General features: G+C 41.6%; 1 protein-coding gene across 1 annotated transcript in view; it reads left to right on the forward strand.

Moving 5' to 3' along the window:
• The window catches only part of hspg2 (heparan sulfate proteoglycan 2), a 95,435-nt gene that overhangs the window by 28,671 nt on the left and 52,638 nt on the right, over window positions 1-14,126 (forward strand). The window contains exons 2-3 of the mRNA XM_053318211.1: window positions 3,445-3,574; window positions 3,927-3,986. Of these exons, the coding sequence (XP_053174186.1) occupies window positions 3,445-3,574; window positions 3,927-3,986 (190 nt within the window). The remainder of the gene's footprint in view (window positions 1-3,444; window positions 3,575-3,926; window positions 3,987-14,126) is intronic.

Genomic DNA, 14,126 nt, shown 5'->3' on the forward strand with positions numbered 1-14,126 from the left:
TCATCAATAAATCTTATAAAAACAAAAAGAGTAAAGCCAACAAATATATCCTACTGAGTTTTTCCTTAAAATTGCTTATTCCTAGGATAGGATAGGATAGTATAGGATTAATAATAACACAAATACAGAATATCACCAGCTTTTCCTTTTGAATTAAATGCACCACCAAACTACAAATTTCATACTAAAATGAATTTAAACAAATATCCTGAAAGGTAGGTACATCATTTTGAAGCTGCCAAATTAATGGGCTAAAACTAACAGTCCACAAATATCCAATTACCCAAAGCTTCATTGTCCATCTTACTGTGCATTCATAATATCAGTTACTTGTTAGAGGATTTGCTCTTTCAACAAAAGTGAGTGGTGCAAAGTGTTTCATCTATGTAGCGGTCTGAAGAATCTCGTCTATGAAGTCAGTTCATGAACTGTTGTTGTACTCAAAGTGCCTCCAAAAGTTTGATGTTACAATGTCTCAACATATGGCAGGTAGCCAGCAAAGCAAGAGTATTAAAGTCTGGGTGGTCAATAAGGAAAGAACAGATGCTTTGATATTGATGTGATGATACTAGAAATCACATGTTTAAATTTCAGACTTGTTTTATCTCACTGCCAGAGAACAGTAGTCTTAGAAATTAAATCCATTGAACACAGGGAAGCTTGTAGTGGCTGTAATCAGTTTGTTATCCATTTTGGGAAACAAAGGAGCATGAAAATCCGATAATAGCCAGTGACTGTGAAATTAAATTAATGGGTTGAGGAGCTAACATGTGTTTGGATGTGGAGATGCACATCTCCAGCTGGAAAACTCAACGACAGCTGACAGTTGTACCATCCTGAAAGGAACTCCGCTCAGTTATTTCAGTCGGATCAAACTTTTCAAAATGTTCTGCTTCTGTCCCATCTCTCAGCAGTTGTTCATGCACCAAAATGCAGTTATTTCTTTTGGTCCTGGAAAACAACAGCTGGGCAAACTTCAGGCTTGTCCTCAGGCTTCTGTGTAGTGTCACCTGTCACTGATTATGCATTGATTTGTTGCTCCTTTATTTGTAGAGCCACCACTACTTGGTCCTGAAGTGTAAACATTGTGCATTGTGAGCAGAGTAATTCTTAAGTAAACAGTAGAATTCCTTTTGGCTGGAATATGTATTTGTCCGTGTGTCAGATGCTGCTTTGATATTTTTGTGTGTGTGTTTACACACATGCATGGGCATGCCTGCTCTTTTCATGCACATACATGGCAGCCATATGGCCCACTGGACATTGCAACAAGTTACTAGCGAAAGGAGAGCTCCAGAGGCCAGTATCCTGTGGGTGGGGTAGACTTCAAAGAATAACAGCGCTGGTCAAGATCTTTATCTCAAGAGAGAGATAACTTTAACACATGACGTGTCTCAACTCCTAGACTGAGGGCAAAGGTTGCACTAGCTTTTTCAACTAGAATGCAGTAGCTTAGTGAGAAAGCAAATTCGTACGTAGTTCCCAACTCTGCTTGAGGTGATGCCAGACTGACCGCTTCAAACAAGTTAGTCTTAACATGTAGCTTTAAGATCAGCTGCAAATATGGACTCATCCATCAAACCCTACTACTAGTTTGTGGTGGTTTTTGCCCAGATGGCACACAGTGTGTCCAGATGATACCCCATCCCAAGGGAGTGGGAAGCAGGAGATGATCACACCAATGGTTGGCTGGTCGGCACCACTGAAAGGAATTTGGTTAGTCAGCAGTTTCCTTTTGAAAATGGCCAGGGATTGTTGTTGTAAGGGTGTTTAGTCAGGGGAGAGAGGATTTGGGGGGATAAATCGAGTTATTTATTAGCTGGATCCATTTAAATGGGAAAACTACCATGACAGAGTTGGGTGGAAATAGGAACTGGCGGGCCATGCCAACTGGAAATGCCAGGGGTGGCATCATGCCAGTGTCGTATCTAAACTTATAGCCAGTAGAGTCTGGGCAGTCTGGATGCTGAGATGGTGAGAGGAGAGATAATAAGCCCACACCGTGCTCCACTTGGCCTGGCACATTGAACCCTATCAAGATGATCAGATATGAGGACAGCTGGCTAAGCTTTGTGTCTCCTCATTGAGTGTCTGTATGGGTCTATCAGGAGCTGTGAGAAGAGACAGTTCTTTCCTTTTATTTATTTATTTGACTTTGAGTGGGTTTAGAATTAGAGTTGTGATTGATATGTACACTGATGTAATCCTTTTGAGATATTCATACACCATTGCTCCATACCAAGGCAAACATGGGTTCTATCTTAGTTAAAAGGGCATTTAAAAAAAGGCAAATCTTTCAATACTAGTGCCAGTATGATACCTGAGACTTTTCCACTTCTAGGAATAATAACATGTTTTTCTACAAAACCCATTTTAGCCACCCTAGCGGCATAGCTCTGAAAATGGCAATGTCAATCTCTTGATTGGTCGGTCAGTCATTTGGTCTGTTGGGCAGTGACCACTTTGGTCCAGACTGAAAAACCTCAAAAACTACGAGATGGACTGAAATAAAAAAAAATCATGGTTCCCAGAACATGAATGATTAATGGTTTTGGCCGTGGTCAACTCTTCATCTCGCAGCACCAGCAGGCCAAAATGTTCCCTTATCCAGTGAAATGTCTACATAGGCTAAATATATTCAATACAGACATTTTCTTCACCAAAAATGATTGTCTGTGCCAAAAAAGTAACAACATATTACCTCTTTATTGTGACCTGGGGCCAGACACTGCATTGTCAGTATCACTCACATCCTTAAGTTACACCTCTGTTGTTGTTCCATTCCTATAACTGAATGACTTGACATGATGATCACAGTCTGATTTGGAAGCAACTAGTCCTCCAGTGTACTACATTGGAGATGTTTTTATTGCTGCAAGAGGTGACATAATGTTTTCGTGATAGACTCCTTCCTGATTCCAGAGCGAGGAACCGGTCATAAAGGACTAGTTGTGGTATGTTAGATGTTTTTACCCGCGAGGGACGGAGTTGAAAGCATACTTAAACAGATTTGTGTCATCCAGTCATTCGGATTTCAACCTCAGCTGCTTTCCCTGGCTCTCTGAGTTTTGTGCAATTTGTGCATTCACATGTGGGTCATTGCAGTCAGCTGTGAATCTATGTAGCCAACTTCCACCACATTAAGATTAGAAAAACACACAACACACAATAGTAATGATTCCTTTTGACGTGTGTACAGTGAAGAAACGTTGAGCTCTGAATGAACTCTATTTATGCCAGTGCCGTGAGCTTTTATTTGCATGTTAACTCTGGAGAGGGCTTCAAAGAGATAATAAATGTTAAAAGTAAACACCTCACAATGCCCTGTTTCCTGTCTCAGCTTTTGTTTTCCCTCCACCCTTCAAGGGTCCATGTATAGCACTGGGTGTAGCCCTCCTCAGCGGACACTTCAACCCCTATAAATCTCTCTTGTGTTTACTGCAGGTGACTCAGGCCTCCAAGGTGTGGGGAGAGGTCCCTCTGCCAGAAGATTTGGAGGCAGAGAAGGATGTCCGGGCGTCCCAGAGCTTACTGGATGATGACGAAGACTTTGCTGCTGATGAGGCCTCAGGAGGTGGGTTTGATAGAGGCTGGAGGACCACAAAACCACAGCAACAGCTGCCCTTAATTGATGAGAGTTTGTGTTTTTCACTAAGCATTCCTAACATTGTTACCTCATAACTCATCACAAAGCTAAAAATGAAGGAATGTATTAAATGAAGCTCAGAGATGCAGAATAAAATACTTCTTTTTTATTATTTCCTCCTCCATATAAACTCCTAATTTAGAGGACTGACTGTTTACAATTTCACTTCATTGGAGATTTTATGTCCTACTTGTCGCATAAGTAAACAAAGGATGTTTTTTTTCTTCTCTTGAACCTGAACATTGACTATTTTCCTGTACTTCTATTTGTGACTCCAAAGATCTGCCCAGTGGAGAGGATGATGGAAGCACACCATGGCCTCCAGCCCCTGAGAGCACAAGTAAGGGATCAGAAAATATAGTAAAGCTAACAATTCTCTGTGACTGATTTTGTTTACGTGTGGAAGATCACTCAACTTGCTAAAGCTCCTCCATCTGTGACTCTGACTTAAGTGGCTGGATGCAGCCTGTGTGCGTGTGTGTGTGTGTGTGTGTGTGTGTGTGTGTGTGTGTGTGTGCGCGTGTGTGTGTGCGTGTGCGTGTGCGTGTGCGTGTGCATGATGTCTGCCTGTGCCTGCATGAAGATGCCTTCACATCCTGCTACACCCTCTCCTCCCTCCTTTCCAGCTTGCCACAGCCTGGTCATAACATGGGGCTTCAGCTTTGTCTTTGAGACATAAACATCTCCTCTCCTCTTTCATCCTGTTAAGCATCGGCAGAGGTGACAGCACAATAAGATACATGAAAGCATGACGAACAATAAATGCTGCAGTACAGCACCTCTGTTTTGCATTCCATTCGCTATAGCTTTGGCTTTTTCCAGACCCTTGTTCTGTGGACTGAAAAGAATTTATATACTTGGGATCTTAACTTATTAATCTCTGCATGATGATGATGGGTCTAACTCTTGTTTTAAATTGTGCCTGTGGTTTGTCACTGCTAGTAACTCTTCAGTTTTGGGCCCATTTTCATTTTGTCGTGTCTGCATTTCTCTTCATTTCAGACAAAACAACAAAGAGTCATGTTAGTTCAATCTTGGATGTTCTTCAAGAGTAAAGAGTATCAATTAATAACACTTTACATGGATAGACACATTCTGATACTCAACCACAGCTGGATTTATACCTGCTGCATCTGTTCCTGTATACTCTTCAGTGTCTGATTTCACTCAATCGTTGATAGATCCACTGCAACACTGCACAGATGTTCCACAGCTGTGTTCATTTACAATCCCTGTATTTTATTTTATTAAGTTTTAGCATTTTTTTCAGGTTAGAAAATAAACATTTAAATCAACAATATATGATCAGTTTATCCAAATAACATTAGCTCTGTAATTTTTGTAATTTAAAGTTTTTCTACTGTCCCTGCTTATTAAGGACAAAGGTCTGATAATAGCTGCTGCTTCTTAGTTTGCCCTTGGTCCCAGACACTGGCACTTGACAGGTTAGCAGAGCTGATTACATCATGGCAGAATAATTGTTTTGGTAGCAGCATTGCGAGCTGACATCAGAGCTGGGGCATTTAGCAGAATGTGTCTTGTTCACAGGAATAGCACTGCTGCTGTGAGGCCTCTACTGAATATGGGTAGTTAAAATAGCCAGAGGAGCTTTTAACACAGTTGACATTAATGTGTCTGGTGTCAACAACATGTGATTGCGCTGAATAAAGCTAGTAGGGTTTAATTGAAGGTTGAGTCTGTTTTTAAGCAGTGTACTTAGAAAATGTTTAGGTAATATTGAAAAAGACTGATTAACTGAGACTTAGAGACTGTCTTTTTTCCAGTAAACATTTCAGTAGTTGAAGGTTTTATTTCAACCTCCCACAGCAAAGATGTGGTTGTTTTGAAGTGTGCGCTTCTCTTCCAAAACTTGATGAGAACTTTTTGGTGCTTTTTATCCCCGGGTTAGAGTCTGTTTGGCAGATACAAACGCACAAAAAAGAATATGAAAGTCAAGAGAATACAAAGCCAGTTTGTGTTGTGTTGACGGCATTGGATGGGAAAATAGTCTTTGTTTATATGCTCACATTTTGTGGTGCAAAATGAGCCTACAAACATCCCCCATTACTCTGGTTTATTGCTTCTGTTGCCGTTAAGTTACTGGCCTATCCAAACCACATAAAGGTCAATGTTGCTTTAATGTGGCAATTAAATATGAGGTTTAGATTATGCAGTATATTCTTTTAATATATTGTCTTATCTCAAAGGTGGCTAGACATTTGCATTTTGCTTAGTATGATGGTGATGATCATGGTGCTGTGACTGGAGGAGGCTATTTCCATATATAGATCTGAGCGTAACAGCAGTGGGAAGGAAATTCGGTTTCCTGTGCTGAATGCTGAATACTTAGCTGAATGTCTCTGTCCTGTTGGCTGTCCAGACCCAAGTGTCTGCCTTCCTTCCCCCTCCACTACTGTAAAGTGAGGGATGTAAGTGCCACAGTTGCACCCATTATAGTCTTATATCCTGTTGTGTTACTATTTGCCTTAAGTTAAGTAATTTCCATTTCCCTCTACCTCTGTCTCACACTTGCACGTTGAAGATGTGGAAAAAAAAAACGTAGTCTAAACTGTTGTCGAGATGAGGCTATTTTCAACATCTTTTGTCCATTGTTGTGCTTTGTTCCCTCTTAATCGTAGTCTACGATCTTTCCCGGAGATATGAAGGTTGCGTCCCATGTCCTCCTAACCTCCCATTCTGACCTCCACATTCAGATCCCCGAAGAGATTTCTGGGAGACAAAATCCAGTTTATCTCATCTGTGAGAGCCTACCCTTGTTCCACAGGCTCCGTTACAGACATTCCCACTGCACCAAGTATATTGGCCACTTTGTTTAGAAACCAAAGAAACAAATGTTGCCACGTCCTCTTATTAATAGTGGATCATGAGGGGCTGCTGGGGTTAAGTTCTTCCCAGTACTAATTTTGGATCTTAAGCTTGAGAAAATTCATATCTCAGAGTACTTTAGCCTGTTTGACATTGTTCATTTAGTGGAAGTCATTTAAACATTAAACACTGCATAGGAATTAGACTAAATGTTTAAATTGTGATCATATATCAGCATATAGTGTTATAAACGTGCTGAGTGACATTTTGATTTGATGTAGCTCACTTGAGAGGTTTGTTCTGTGTGAAGTCTTTAGAGGTGTTTTGCTTAAACTTGAGAGTCAAGATGTCCTTGATCCTCTAGTACTCAAGTAGTGGCCACCTCACAGACAGGTTACTGCATTCTTGTGTAGCCTCAGCTGGTTTTTACCTCTAATCACATCAAGTGGTAGTGGGTGCTTGCTGAAAAAACACAACTCAGGTCTAGATTCTCCCGTTATCTCTAGAGGAGAACAGATGATGCAGCATAAGAGGACAATACATCAGAGTAATGTACCCTGTCTGTCAGTTTGGCCCGGGCAGCGGACGGGCTGGGGCCAGGCCACCCACTCAGTACTTCAGCCTTCTTCATGGGTAGTTGGTGAGATATGCATTTCAGTAGCTGTGTGTGTGTGTCTCTGTGTGTGTGTGTGTCTGTGTGTGTGTGTGTGTCTCTGTGTGTGTGTGTGTCTCTGTGTGTGTGTGTGTGTCTCTGTGTGTCAGATACAGGGAGCCTCTCGGGTAGTTACACAGAGGGACGAACGCTGGCAGCTGCAGTTATTTTGGTGTGGTCTTTGTTGTTGCACTGCTGGGGGCCCTCAAGGTGGTCACACACCAACATGCAAGAACCCCCCCCCCCCCCCCCCCCAAAAAAAAAGACAGTACAGGAAAAAACTTGCCACACGTTATAATCAGATTGCTTACTCTAATTTGTGGACAAGGCGGTTTTAAAGTGGATGTATAATGAACGTTTCCAGGTCTATATTTGCATTCTCTGGAATTATACTCTACTGGAATACGTTTAAACTCTTTATTTATCTTATACTGGCCCTTTATGCAGCCCCTCAGTTCAGCCTCTGTCTGAAACAGGCCGTTTTAGCTCCTATCGCTGTAAGGCCAAACAATGTCCGAGCCTTAATCCAGTTTGAAATATGCGAGTTGACAACATGAACGACTCATAGAACAACCTTAGCAACAAAGGCTACAAAACGGACTGCCATTTGCCGGCATGGGCGACCAATCTGATGTCAGTTCAACGGGGATGTAGAAGTAACTTTTCAAAGTAAAGCATTCAAAGCAGGCTGGGTTTTCATTTGCAGAGAGCATTTTACATATATTCCCCTCAAGTTTTGGAACTTAAACTCATCCAACATCAGAACTGTATTAAAAAATAACAGAAAGCCACAAAAAGCATGATAACACATATTTGCTGTGCTGCTGAAGGACACTAAAAGTGTGTAGTTTAGTTGGGTTGTTTGGTAGTGTGAATGTGCACAGTGTACTCAGGCATTGTTCTGAAAGACTGCTGCTGAATGGCCTTAGTCACTAACTTGAGTCTTTATTACTGCACCCAGCCCCATGATGCTACACTGTGTGTACCAATAACAAATGTGTTGCCTTGGAGAACTGACTTGTGCCGCTCCTCTTTAGGAAACGAGATGTCGGGAGCTTCATTGAGAGAGAGAGAGAGAGAGAGAGTGTGCAACTATTTGAAATGTCTCTTTTTTCCCCCGTGGCAGTGTCATGAACAGTTGTAACTGATACCTATGTTTATTTTAATGATCCCTGTCACAATGTATGCTGCATCAGAAGAGAATACCTAAAATTGGAGCTAAGAAAATGTTTTTTTTGTGTAACAAAACAAATACAGAATTAGAATATGTGGTTATTGGCTGGGTATTCAGCTGTCCCGTAGTTTTCCCAGATCAGAGAGATTATTTGGATAAAGCTCAGCAGTCGATCGGGGGCTTCCTGGTTGAATACTCAAGTGTCCATATACTATAAATAATACCTCTCCTGGGATTTGTTAAGCCCTTAACTCTTTCTCTTCCGCTGGATAATACATTGAGTCCATGTACAGTATATTCTGAATGCACCAGCGCTCACCACTCACAAATGATTTTCTTTTATCTTTATGTCTGTTGCTGCTGTTACACAATGACTGCTTTGTTTCAGTTGATGAGCATGCACATAAAAGAGTTGGGAGTAATAATAAAGTGATTACCTCCCTCTTTCTGGCGCTCACTCCCATTCAGACAAGGATCGCAACATATCAGCAGCCTTTGAACCACCGGATGCTTCATTAGCTTTAATTAGTCTGGGTCACCATTCTAGGGGGAGATGTCAGATGGTTTTGGGTAGGGTTCGTTTTCTGTCAACCATTTCCTGCTTCTTAACTTAAAATTATTATTCCTAAAAAAAAAAAAAAAAAAATCACTTCTTAAACTTCATGTACCTGCTCTTCACCTGCTGGGTTAGACTGTGCCACTGGACAGCAGCAGTGTCAGTCAGTCCAAAAGTTTTTACACCAACTTTTCCTAAACCTCATCTCTTCTGACATGCCACAGTTACAGTAATGGTGTATTAGAAGCCATATGTGTGTCTTGTATTTGCAGCTGTGAAACAGCTGGATCCAGCACAGTCACTTGATTATGAAGGAGCTGTTGTTTATTGCTGTCTGTTACAGCGTATGGAGTGGACTCTTACAGAATCTGGATCAGAGCATGAAAATCAGCCTTGTCAGCACGTCGGTTCCAGTGTACACACTTTTTCAAATATGTATTTATTTACTTCCAGTCCAGTTTGTAATGAAATGCAGTGAACAGATACTTCAAAACTCGTAAATATATCGTAAACTATACTCAAGGGTCCCTCTCCTCAAATACATCTGTGTTTCAGGACTACTGAAAGGCCTCCTCAGTTGACATTTCAAAACATACCTCACAGTGTAACTGCACCCAAAGCAGTGGAAGAATGAATGAGTCACTGCAAAACAGAACATGGTCAGTGGTGCACGTGCCAGCGCATAGGGCTTAACGTTTGGTAAAGAAAAAGGTTATAATGGTGCCCAGTTATTTCCATTTTGGTGGGAAAACAGGAAGTAGCTCCTCCCAGAGTCAATGCAAAAACCCCAGGGTGGATGCGTGTGTTGGACAGGAGAGATGTGAAGAGCAGTGCGTGGAAGTGTGTGTTTGGTTTGGAGGATATCCCCTTTGTTCTTTTTGGACTTGAAGAGGAGTCAAGAGATCCCTGCCGACCTTTTTCTCCCTGACACTGTCATGCAAGCAGACTTCCTTATGTGTTTCCAGACAGACGCTCGTTGAACTCATTAGTCAACAGCAAACAAAGTCTCCCAGCATCCATTGTCCCGTTTAGTATGTGGATGGTAATGATTGTTGATATTGCTAACACAGGGTTGATGTTAACATTTTTCCGACAACATTTGGTGAATTTCTCACACAAACTTTTTCTTGACTGTTTATCCTAATGTTTATTTAGTTTCTATTTTTCCAAGACATTTTGATGAATTCATTCTGTTTGTTTCTGTACTTTAATTCTCACCAGCTGAGACTTTTCTTTATTTCCTGTTTCTGTTAAGACAACTCTTTTGGTGCATTTCTCTTTCTGATTTGTCACTCTCTATTTTTCTCTCTCCTCGCTTCCAACCTTTTCCTTTCTAACTGTCCTGTAATTTTAACCTTTCTCGCACCTGTTTGGCTAACTTGATCCTTCTCCCCTGGTCCTTGTGTCCGCTTTCCTTGTTTGATCCTTGTACCCCGTCGACCTCTGCGCCACGTCTCGTTTCCCCCTTGCCTCTTGTTCCTTGTTCCTTGCCCCCTCGCACCTCATTTCTTGCCATAGTACGCTGGTTTGACTCTTCACATATGAGGAACATACAGAGCCCAGTTGATCCAGATCACAGTAAGTCCCTCAAGCATGTCTTTCTTGTTTATTGCTCCGGTTTCTTTCCTCTCTCCTCTTGTCTTTGGCACACTCTCCTGTCACCTGCTCCACTCAGTTATGCACTCTCATTTCCAAATACACTCTCAGATAACATTCCAAGGGAGACTCAGCTTGGGCATGCTGTGATTGAGTCTAGCTACTCTGTTTTTCCAAGTGTCTTGCAGGCGTCTCCCCGTGTTTTCTGATGCCAGTGGAAAAATGATGGGCTTGTTCCGTAAAGTAATAGAGTTCATTGCACTTGAATGACAACACTTGCACGTTTCCAGTCGAAAAGACCTTTTTATAAAGAGATGTTAAATGACTGTTTGTCTTTGTGGACAGTCAACCACAAAAACATGCTCCACAGTTTAATTTGAGAAGTGATTTTTCTCACTTCAAAGTCATGTAGATGGCTGACCCCTATGATATAAACCAGCTGTTTCACATAATCACTACAACATGAGTCGGAAGATGTGCTTATGTGCTTTATTATACGCTGTGATATTATTAATGATTACAGTACAAGCTGTGGGAGAGCACAGTAGGGTTAGCTTAATAGTGAAGCCAGAAGTTATTCCCTCGAGTTCCTTAGAGGTCAATGGACAGAGTAGTTTTGGCTGGCCACCAGGGTTAAGTAGAGGGGTCTACAAGAGTAAAGCTGAGAACGAGGCAGCTGGCATAAGAGTGTATATTATGCTGAGACATAGACAAATATTTGTAAAGAGACAGGGGTGAGAGAGAGAGAAGGAGGAAAAGCCTAGGGAAGAGAAAAACTTGAGTTATTAAAATTTTTTTCATATGATCGCTGGTATAGTGTGGTTTGGGCTTTGTTCTTCTAGGTTCTGGCTCTCCTTCACTCCCTCCTTCTCTCAGTGGCTCGGGTGGCACTGGGCCGATGCTGTGGGCGCTGCCTTGAGGGTTGAAGGTCAAGCCCAATGCGGCTGGGCTTTAAAGGCCAGGCCGTGCTCACTCGCTCAATCAAGTCTTTGTCTTCTACATAGGCCTCTATGTGTTCGGAGGGGGCCCATTGCACAAAGCCGCCACAGTTCTGCTGAACAGCTTTAATAGCTAAATAAGTTTGTGAATTAAGAGTGTGGAATGCTTTTTTTCCAGACTCCTTTTTTTTTTCTTTTTTTTTTTCATCCCACCCGTCACGTCTGTACTCTGATAGTTTCATCACCCTTGATGGTAGCGGCGCTTGACGAGGGGATTTCCCCCCCGCTGGAAACAGTGAATGATGAACGGGAGAATGGGTCTTGGAGTAAAAGAGCTGCTCGTTAGCAGCAGGGCACAACCCGGCGCTCTAATCAAAGGATCTCAGGCGGCGGCAGTTCCACACTTGCCAGCCCGAAACGTCAAAAGCGGCAATCTCAGAGAGAGTTGGGGCTACGAGCCGCTGTTGACCTGGCGGCGAGTACCCACTCAAGTGATTAGATTATATGCGGGTCAAATGAAGCGCTTTGATGAGTAACTTTGAAGTTGCCTGTCTTCTGGTTCTACATTCAGGCCCAACAATTCTTCCTATAAGTCTGACAGAAAAGCCTACAAAGTTAGCACTCAAGCATCCTGCCAGGCTGTACTCAAGTCTGCAGTTCTGTTGTTACAGTGCATGTTCAGCTCACTGACTGTTTTCATAGGCAGTGCTCAGTTTACTTTGTCATAAATGAGGCCTTTCCTCACCAGGAACGGGATGTCTTGTAGTGCCAGTTGTGTGTGTGTGTGTGTGTGTGTGTGTGTGTGTGTGTGTGTGTGTGTGTGTGTGTGTGTGTGTGTGTGTGTGTGTGTGTGTGTGTGTGTGTGTGTGTTGGGTAAGTAAGAAAAGGAAATTTAGTAGTGTTTGATATGGCTCTTTACCAGCCAAATGTCAGGCAGTGGAACATAGTCTTCTCCACAGGTCTTTAACATGGAGAACACACAGTCTTCATCTGAGACACAAAATCTTTAACTTCTAATTAAGTTGCTCCTGGTAATGATGATAAATATCTGCTGTCAGTATCCACATGTCCAGTGATATTATATAGTTATATAGTTACCAAAGGAGAATGGAAAGGGAGGACACCATATACACCAATGTTTGCATAGTTCCTGCCCTCTTTAAGTGTGTAGCATATTTATTGTTTTGCACATATTTGGGCATGTATATTTGCACATAGAGGCTCAGCAGATGACCGCTTAGAACGTGACTCTTTGCTTTTGGCATAGCAAGTAGCATCTGACTGTAAGAAAACAGTACAAATATTGACTTCCTCCCTAAACCCAAACTGCCAGTCTGAAATCAGAGGCTGGCAGGCCTGTCTTAACAAAGTGCTGGCAGCAGTATGAGAACAGGGCACCCTACGGACCGGGCTATTTTAAGTTTCATGGGCTAAACCTTTGACATTAGAATTATAATGATATAGCTGACATTTTGGTTGATAATGAGTTACTCATATGGCTCATCAAGATGTCTTATACAGTTAGTTATATATAGATTGTGACGATGTATCAAAAATCTATATATAACTGGAGTAGGAAGCTGATTAAGTTGAAACATCTTTTTTGCCATATGACATGCAGAAAATCATAATGCTGAGTCAAAACAATTTTGTAAACAGCTGATTCTTTAAAATCTGTATGTATATGTAATGTGAAAGATGCAAGCAAATGGAAAAATGTTATAAGCGTTACTTTTTTTATTCATTTGTTTTGAATATTGCAAAAAGCCCAGTGGAGTTTGTGTCACTGCTTGCTTGCCAAAGCACTTAAATAAATCAGTAACATTGCATAAAAAAGCTTTTTCATGGTGTGTTGTAACTCACTTATGATGAAAATGGGTGGAGTTTTTCATGTTGGGCAGTATGAGTACTAGAAAAGGAGGGAAGGGGGAAAAAAAGAATTTTATTATCAGTGTGCAAAACGAAGATGAACTCTGTCTTTTTTCCCTCTCTATATTTCTTCAAGTGATTAGAGAGAAGGGTCAGCCACAGTCTAGTCATTTTCTGGGAGCAGAAAACTCAAGGATGCTTTCAGCAGACACTTATAGGCACTAAAGATGTAATACCTACCAGCTGTGTGAGGCTTTGAGAGTGAATCAGTTTATGTGAAATAATTGTCATTTTACTGACGATATAAATCCCATACATTACTAATAGTGTCTGGTTTGCAGCTTCTGTTTGATATAAGTTAGAATACAGGCTGCATTATATTCAAGTTCAGGTTCAGTTGACCTATATTTTTAAAGAGCAGTCAGACCAGCTAACATAGCCGTTTCTGTAGGCTACTAATATAACCCCTGCTGTAGCCCCCTCCACTGCCCTCCTGCCTGCCTGCCTGATGTGTTTGACTTGGTGGAGGGAATGTTGAGGCCCGCTTCCCAATCATTCACAGAGGATTTTCTTCTTCTTCCTCTGCAGCTGCTGGCACAGTAGAGCCCCAGACTCAAACTCCCACTGAGCATGCAACTCTCTGATATCATCAGCGTTCAATCAAGAGATCATTGTGCCAACTCATGGCTGTGTTATTTTGGCTGATGTCCACATACTTTGTATTTGAATGTTTGAATTGATTACAGAGTCCAGACAAACTTTTTTTCAGCCCAGTCCCGAAAAACAATTTTAAGTGTTTTAAAATCAAAATATTGTTTCTGTACTTTGTAAAGGAAGACAGAGGTTGCCTGCGGCTGACAAAAAAAATC

The sequence above is a fragment of the Scomber japonicus genome, chromosome 4 (genome assembly GCF_027409825.1).
Source record: "Scomber japonicus isolate fScoJap1 chromosome 4, fScoJap1.pri, whole genome shotgun sequence".
NCBI classification, from domain to species: domain Eukaryota; kingdom Metazoa; phylum Chordata; class Actinopteri; order Scombriformes; family Scombridae; genus Scomber; species Scomber japonicus.